Source organism: Lolium perenne, chromosome 3, assembly GCF_019359855.2.
Source record: "Lolium perenne isolate Kyuss_39 chromosome 3, Kyuss_2.0, whole genome shotgun sequence".
NCBI classification, from domain to species: Eukaryota; Viridiplantae; Streptophyta; class Magnoliopsida; order Poales; family Poaceae; genus Lolium; species Lolium perenne.
Window position 1 is genome coordinate 212,273,841 of NC_067246.2, and position 8,536 is coordinate 212,282,376.

At 49.3% G+C, this 8,536-nt stretch overlaps 1 protein-coding gene and 2 long non-coding RNA genes across 3 annotated transcripts; all 3 read left to right on the plus strand.

The window, feature by feature from the left end:
• The first annotated feature begins 239 nt into the window (after window positions 1–239).
• LOC127343274 (putative receptor protein kinase ZmPK1) lies at window positions 240–2,713 on the plus strand. Its single transcript, XM_051369392.2, has one exon. It carries the CDS (start codon window positions 240–242, stop codon window positions 2,664–2,666), a length of 2,427 nt encoding a protein of 808 aa, XP_051225352.1. The 3' UTR covers window positions 2,667–2,713.
• A 582-nt stretch (window positions 2,714–3,295) lies between these two features.
• Window positions 3,296–5,427, plus strand: LOC127343276 (uncharacterized). The gene is made up of 3 exons (XR_007877132.2): window positions 3,296–3,603; window positions 3,808–3,903; window positions 4,683–5,427. It is a non-coding gene; the product is annotated as an uncharacterized lncRNA (long non-coding RNA).
• A 228-nt stretch (window positions 5,428–5,655) lies between these two features.
• LOC127343275 (uncharacterized) lies at window positions 5,656–8,536 on the plus strand. The gene is made up of 4 exons (XR_007877130.2): window positions 5,656–6,047; window positions 6,127–6,272; window positions 7,374–7,694; window positions 8,151–8,536. It is a non-coding gene; the product is annotated as an uncharacterized lncRNA (long non-coding RNA).

An 8,536-nucleotide genomic window follows, 5' to 3' on the forward strand; every position in this document is an offset into this window, starting at 1 on the left:
CGTCTGGATCGATGAGATGGTTGGGTCAACTGGGTGCCACGCTGTCAATGAGAGGGAGGTCAATAATTCTAGTAACGTCACAGCAAGCATAGAATGAAAGAATGTTACTAAAAGAACACCAGTAAGGCGATCTGGCTGAACCAACTCGTAAGTGCAATATAAATAGCACATGCGTGCATCCTTGTCCTATTGCTTCCGCAGTCGATCATCCTTGTACAGCTATCGCAGCAGCATTCACGATGGGCAGCTTCTCCAGTCTAGCCGTCCTTCCACTGATGTCATTTCTTCTGCTGCAATGCTATGCATCAGCACAACACACACTGGGCACCGGGTCATCACTGTCAGTAGAAGACCACGCGAGGCCCTTCCTCGTATCACCGGACGCCACCTTCTCCTGCGGCTTCCTCCAAGCCGGCGACAACGCCTTCTACTTCTCCATCTGGTTCACCGCCACCAAGAACAAGACCGCCGTCTGGTCGGCCAACCCCGGCGCCCCTGTGAACGGCCGGTTATCCAGGGTCTCGTTCAGCCGCGACGGCGAGCTGGCCCTGGCCGACGCCAACGGGACCACTGTGTGGGACACCAAGACGGGAGGTAACAGGCAGCTTACCGTCTCCCTCAACGACACCGGCAACCTCGTCATCACGGACCCGTCCACCGGCCACGCACTGTGGCAGAGCTTCCACTGGCCGACGGACACCCTGCTCCCGTCGCAGGCGATGTCCAAGGACACGAAGCTGGTGGCCGGCTACTACACCTTCTACTACGACAACGACAACGTGCTGCGGCTCCTGTACGACGGCCCGGAGATCGCCAGCATCTACTGGCCGGACCCAGACCTCGGCATTTGGGGGAGCGGGCGGACAAACTACAACAGCTCGCGGTTCGGCATCCTCAACGACGCGGGCGCGTTCCGCTCCAGCGACGGGCTGCGCTTCCAAGCATCCGACCTGGGCTCCCCCGGCGTGAAGAGACGGCTAACGATCGACAAGGACGGCAACCTGCGACTCTACAGCCTCGTGAACGCGACCGGTGTCTGGACGGTCACATGGGTGGCCCTGCAGAAGCCGTGTTCTGTACACGGGCTGTGCGGCAAGAACGCCCTCTGCGAGTACCAGCCGTCCCTCCGATGCTCGTGCGCGCCGGGGTACGAGATGGCCGACCGCCGGGACTGGAGAAAGGGATGCAAGCCGACGTTCAGCCTCCCCGCCTACACCGCCATAAACTGCAGCCAAGGGGTGCCGGAGGAGTACACCTTCGTCAAGGTGGCATACACCGACTTTTACGGCTACGACCTCGCCTTCAACAAGTCCGTCACCTTCGAGAGCTGCATGAACATCTGCCTGCAGATGTGCTCCTGCGCCGCCTTCTCCTACAGGATGGATGGTGTGGGCAATTGCTTCCCAAAAGGCGTCCTGTTCAACGGCTACACGTCCTCCTTCTTCCCCGGGAGCATCTACCTCAAGGTGCCCAGCAAGGTCAACGCATCGGCGCTGCCGTTGGTAGCCGCCAAGGGCCTCGCCTGCAAGCCTAACGGCACTAGTCCGGCCATCGTCCCAGGATACGCGGACACGTACGGGAGACCCGGCAGGGGGCCAAAGTGGGCCTACTTCTTTTCGTTCGCCGCGGTGCTGGGCTTTCTCGAGCTCCTAATCTTCGCCGCAGGGTGGTGGTTCCTGTCCAGCCATCACAGCATACCTAGCTCGCTGCAGGCAGGCTACAGGCTGGTCATGGCGACCCAGTTCAGGCGGTTCTCGTACCAGGAGCTCAAGAACGCGACGGGGAACTTCAAGGAGGAGCTTGGCCGCGGCGGGTCCGGCGTGGTGTACCGCGGCGTGCTCGACGAGGGCACCGTGGTGGCGGTGAAGAAGCTGACGGACGTGCAGGTGCAGGGAGAGGAGGAGTTCTGGGCGGAGGTGGCGGTGTTCGGGAGGATCAACCACATCAACCTCGTAAGGATCTGGGGGTTCTGCTCCGAGGGCAATCACAGGATGCTGGTGTACGAGTACGTGGAGAACGAGTCACTGGACCGGCACCTCTTCGGCACGCACATCATCGGCAGGTCCCTGTCGTGGGCCGAGCGGTTTAGGGTAGCGCTGGGCGCCGCCAGGGGCCTCGCCTACCTCCACCACGAGTGCCTCGAGTGGGTCATCCACTGCGACGTCAAGCCGGAGAACATCCTCCTCACGCGGGACCTCGACGCCAAGATCGCCGACTTCGGCTTAGCCAAGCTGTCCGGGAGGGACGCCGCGGCCAGCGACGGCGTGCAGCTATCACATATGAGAGGGACCACGGGGTACATGGCGCCGGAGTGGGCGCTCGGCCAGCCCGTGGACGCCAAGGTCGACGTGTACAGCTACGGCATCGTGCTGCTGGAGATCGTCATCGGGACCCGGATCTCAGATCAGACCACGGCGGACGGCGAGGAGCGGCTGGAGATGGGGCAGATCGCGCAGGCGCTCAAGCAGGTAGTGGCGAGTGGAGACATTGGGTCATTGGTGGATACTAGGCTGAATGGGCAGTTCCACCCTCGCCAGGCCATGGAAATGGTGAAGATTTCCTTGTCATGCATGGAGGAGAGGAGCAGCAGACCCACCATGGATGACATCTCCAAAGCTCTTACGGCGTGCGATGACGAGGATGAGCACCCTGCCTACGTGTCATGACTTCAATATCAAGCTACATTTCCTCCGTCCGATCTTCGGCTTAATTGTTTTTAGATAAAAGGCATAGAACTCTCGGAAACTCTTATTGGACCCTTCTTTAAATTAATAAAGCGCCCACTGTACCTTTCTTGTCCCTATGTAAATTATACAGAAATGCTGGACGTACGGACTCGCTCCTACGGAAAGAGCTTACGGAATGACGTGGTGATTTTCAGTTGGTTCAAATCATGTTATCCTCCGTGATTGTAGGGTCTCAATTTAACTGCTGCTCTCCACGTCTGTCCGTAATCTGGATTCCGTATGAAACCATCCGTAGATGTAGCGTTACTGTAAATTATATTATCTAATCTAATTTATATATTTTACGATACAGAAAATATATTAATATCAACATAAAGTCTAGATCAAGTGAGTCTAGACATCAAGATGCACATGCCCGGAAAAAAAAAGGAAAACAAAAGACCCCGGCAAGAAACCCAATTTCTAATTCTTGCCTGGGCACGCTCTAGTCTTACAGGGTGCTCCCCTCTCGTAGTCGTTGGATCGCAATTGAGTGGCTCGGACGAACCAGCGCAAGCGAGGAAAAAAAAAGGCAACCACCTCTTCCCTGTTCCCCTGTTCAAAGTCAACTTCGTCCCCAACCCTTCTCCTCTTCACGCACACCCGCTTCCTCTCAACCCCTCGTCAATCCCCCCACTAAATCAACCTCATCGGCAGCGAGCGGACCGCCGTGAAGCCGTGGGGCGTTCCTCCTAGTGGGAGGGATCCGTGGAGCAGCCTCGCCGTCACGGACGCGGGGATCGACGCGTTCGATGGGGCCATGTAATTTGACGCATTCGAGTTGGGCTGGGCGAGCTTGGAGGCGTCGGCGAGGGGGCATCGGCGGCGTGGTGTTGCGTCCAGACCGTGGCGTACTTATGTCGCTTTTTTGGAGATGGTGAGTGCTTCAATCTCGAGCTTTTCCCCGTCCGGTTGTTGCTTTTCCGCGGTGGTAGTTTAGGGTCGACGCCCGTTTGATTTTAGTTGCTTAGGGGTTGATTCACGTTTGATTCTAGTTGCGGAGACACAGCCCCAGCTAACTTTGGAAGATGTGTGGCAAATTCTCCGTTGATTTGTCAGAACTAAACTAGTGTTCTAGCAGGTTTACTCGCAGCAGTTCGTAGCTCTCCATCGTTGTCATTCTCCATGGATGAGCTAGTGGTGGTCAACACCATAGGATGTATATTTATCAGCGCAGGTACGGTGGTTTCTTCATGGTCTGTGTCTCTGTTTTAGCATGTATTTTTTTGCCGGTTGGATGCTAGCAGATGTTCCCGGTTCAGCTGCTTGAACCTCTCCTTTTTACCTGATCAACTTGGGCATTTACATGGAAGTGTTCAGAAATACATGGAAAATCTGAAATTTCTAGCGGTGGATGTATTTTTTCAATTTTTCTACATCTAGGATCTGATTTGTAGGTTTCCCCCAAGATTCTGGATGTAATAAATAGTAGGTTCCTCCAGATCTGGATGTGACAAATAGTAGGTTTCCTTAAAGAATGATACTGGGTATCTGTCCTTGGGGTGTTTAATCTCCTGATGTCATTTTTCTTTAACAAAAGCCAGTTGGCATGTACTTCTCCTAAGTAAAACTGTGAGTATACTTGCACCAAATCGCATTCAGCTACCTGAAAGAAGCAAAGGAAAAGCAGAGTAAGGTCATCTAGACATATAGGTGGGCACATCTAATATCATATTGTATTTAACAGTAGGATGATTATGATTGTATTTACACATACAATGCTCATGGTGATATGATTTTTGGCCGGGTTGATAGTGATATAATAATATGTACATATGGTGTGGTGACTTTGAACTGGAAACACTGCAATTATATGTGCATATGATGTGGCCGCACTCCATTATCATTATTATTTTTGAAGCTTCCAATTTCGTCCTCTATGAAACGCTACTCCATTTTCCTGCTCTTCTCTTTTGTTTCTTCTGACCGGTGAGAAATTCCGCATGGGTTGTGTAGCATTGCAGGGTAACCTTCTCGAGGATCGTCAAGAGGAAATCGACGGAGGACTTCTCTGCCGTGCCATACAACATGACTCTTCTCAACTGCCTCCTATCGGCGTGGTAACTAGCCAGCTCCCAATACTTGAGCTTCACAGTCTTGCACTCTACTAGCACTAGAACTACTTGCAGCAAGACAGGCTTTGTGTGATTGGTTCTTCGTCCATGCCATTCGTGTTTTTTTTAACTACCACATTGAATCTTGTTTCATACTACTTTGCTAAGGGACAGTTGGGTCATAGTCTCATAGATGTGTAAATCCCCTGAAATTTAACTTGGCTGTACTAGTTCCATGTATTTTTCATGATAAGTTAGTACTAATTTGAACACAATCATATGCATGTGTTTAAACGATAGATGTATGTTTATATTTTCATCATGTAATTTTCAGTGTATGGACTGTTTTTGGTCTGTAACTTGCTAACTTCTTTGTGCATTGACTGTATGTAGCCTGTAACTTTCTTCTTATGTACAATTTGTATGGTTTTAAACATAGCCTGTAACTTCAGTGTATGGACTGTTTTTGGTCTGTAACTTCTTTATGTATTGACTGTATGTAGCCTGTAATTTTCTCTTGTGTACGGTTTATATTGTTTTAAACATAGCCTGTAACTTCTTTGTGTATTGAATGATTATATATATGTATAGTTTGTAACTTCTTGTGTGTGAGCACTTTTTCGTTTCTAGCCTGTAGTTTATTAATTGCATTTTGGACTGTAAGTTTCTTATATGTAGCACGTAACTTCTTATACATGGACTAACTCTTTATATATATATATATATATATATATATATAGAGAAACTCTATTAAGCACCCTGGATGCAGAATAAGTAATTCTGCACCCGGGTCGGTGCACCGAGTCGGACCACCGGCTGGTTTCATCAAGGCTCGCAGCATACCACCGTCTCTCGTAATTTTACCCCCGACGGTATGGTCGTGGTTTAATCTGGTGGTGGCGTTTCAGAGCTACCGCACTACCCGGCCGCAAGCTCGCAACCTCCCATAATTTTCTAATCGGGCGCGGTGCGCGGCCGGCGGTTTGGAATAGAGACACGGCAACGGCGAGCGGCCGAGCGGCGGCGAGCGGCTGAGAGGCTACGGAGACCTCTGTGGTTAGGGAGTGAGGGCTAGCCTGTGCGCTCTCGGTGGCCTCGACGGCGTCGTGGTCGCATCCTCGAATCGGCGGCGTCATGGCCGGCCGGTTGAATCGACCTCGGCCACCTCCTGCTCTTTCTCTGGATCCCCTCCGTCGACAACCTTCTGCGTTGTCGCTAGCGCCCCTCCGCTGCCAAGCCCAACACTGCCTGAGGCCAAGTCATGCCCGTAAGGTTCTCTCTTCTTTCTTCTGTCTGACTGCCGGGTAACAGTTTCTGTGTGATCTTTAATCTATTTCGATTACCAGTCCTGGGTTGTGGTCGAACGTGCTCAACTGAAATTCGACGGGCGTCCTGCCCTGGCTGCCCCCAACGCCTGTGAACTGGGCATCTACCCCCTTGCAATTTTACGTCAGCTTGCAGATTGGGCACTGGCTAAATGTTAATTTCATTGGTAAGTTCTTCCACTGCCTCTTGATTCCCATAGAGATACCAGTATTCAATTACAATTTGTCTCCAACTAGTGTTGATTATTCATGTGGTTTGTTCAAACGGAAGCACAGCCTTTAGCTCAGTTTTGTAAAAAGATTATTAATGTGAAGCTGATGCTATAAGAGATTACTGAACATAAATTTATTTTTGGTTTAAGCCACCCATACCAGGAGTAATTTTGTATAGCATGAATTTGGATTGTTCATTCAGTTAATTACTTAGTTACTCGTTGGTTTTCTGTAGCATAGAGAATGGAATGTGCTATTTTCGTGAGTACCCATGCTATTGTAGGCTGTAACTAGGCAGGTGGAAATGTGCTCTGTAGTAACATTTACTGTCAGCCGGATGTGTTCGTATTAGTGTCTGAGCAGGAATTGCTGTTTGAGCAGTTCTATTATGGTATAAAGGAATGTGCAGGTTCTGAATTTTATTCGCTAGTTAGTTCTGAAAATAATTCTTCCTTTGTGTCCAATGTGTAATTTTCAGAACCCTTGTTTGGGTTAGACACCGAGCAGGATTCATATTATTCACGGAAAAAAAGTTTTCTGTTCGTGCAAGGTGGACCTGATACAACACTGTGTTTTAATTGTTCATGTTGTAGCCTTGTGTAGTTGTGTGGCCTGATCTCAAGCCTGAATCCAGCGAGCCTATTTGATCCAAAGTTATGTTATTTATTTTTCATTTGCTAATTTCTGGGTAGCTTCTCAAGATTATGAGCTCATTTATTCAGGATAATAAGCTTATCATTAACTGAATTCTGAATCCAGATGTACATGTCTTCAGGAGTCGTGTGGCAGAATTCTGAATCATAAATATGGCAGTATCTATACATATTTATCGATCCATTTATTCAGGATTGAAAGCTTAAATTATGAATATTGTAATTCAGGAGTAGCTAGATCCCATGTGTTGGTGTACATTAATATGATGGCAACACTAGCATATGGTAGTCAGTTTAAATAATATAGAGATGCAATCTCTGCATCTTGTAATTGTGATTGTAATTATGTATTTATAATTGTCTTGCTCTCTCTTATCGCTATTTTTTTTGTGGCTAAACTAGTGAATCGAGACGCGGCGGCGAGCTGGTACGCGTCCCCCTGCGAGCGGGTGAGTGGCGACGAGCAGCGCACTCTTGGGTGAGCGGCGTGTTGCAGGCGGGCTGCGGCCGCGGGCGGCGATGTAGGCGGCATTACCGGGTCGTGGGTCCGGCGGCATCGGCGTTGTGGGCCAGCAGCGCAGCTGATCGTGGTTGCTGCCGGCTTCGGCATCGCGGTGAGCGGTACTGCCGGCGGCATCTGAATCGTGATAAGCGGCGAGCGTTCTCAGCTTTGTTGTTTGCCGTTTCACTGCGGCAGTGCACGTCAGTGGTCTTCCACGGAAGGTACGATGGTCGCTTGTTCCTCACTGGTCGTTTCTTTATTCAGACCTAGCAAATAGGATATGTTCATGTTCTGTATGAATTTAGCATTAGAAACTGATGAATTAGTTAGATTCTGTAATCATCTTTACATGTCTTCCCCGTGCATTATAGTCCATAGAATGTCAGGGCAGTAAAAAATGAGATTATTTGGCAGTCTATATACAGGTCTTATCAACTCAATTATTTAGATTAGAAGCTCTAATTCTGAATTTTGTAGTTGAGTTGTAGCTAGCTCCGGTGTATTTAAATATTTTGGCTAAACTAGTGATGTTAGCCTCCTTTGAGGTGTTTCTGTTGAAGCTAGATATGTAACCTTTGCTTCTTGTAATTGCAACTATGTATCTGTATTTTAAATTGTCTTATCTTCTATGAAAGTTTACATTGCTTAGCGCCTTAGTTGAGTCATGTTTGTTTCAGAATGGATGATTTGGATCGGTCCAGGGAGAAGCAGGCTCTAAATCACTTGCTTATAAAGAGCTAGTAACTTCGGTTGCATTGTTTACACCTGAAACGTACACTATTTAGGCGTATGATTCTTAATTGTCTATGTGCTCCATTTAGTTATGCATAACTTTTTAATATACTTATCTATTAATATTGTTTTCCGTTACCATTTTTTTGGGGATGCTTATCACTACTAGGAAAAGGCTTATTGCCGGCGCACCAAAAAGCACTACTGCCGGCGCACCAGCGCCCGCCGGTGCGAACGGGCCGGTGGTAAAGGCTTATTGCCGGCGCACCATCTTGTTCGCCGGCGGTAACTCGATTTATCACCGGCGCACCAGCCTAGTGCGCCGGCGGTA

What these genes read in the sequence shown, in the direction of transcription:
- LOC127343274 (XM_051369392.2), top strand. Translation starts at nt 240, where the DNA reads ATGGGCAGCTTCTCCAGTCTAGCCGTCCTTCCACTGATGTCATTTCTT.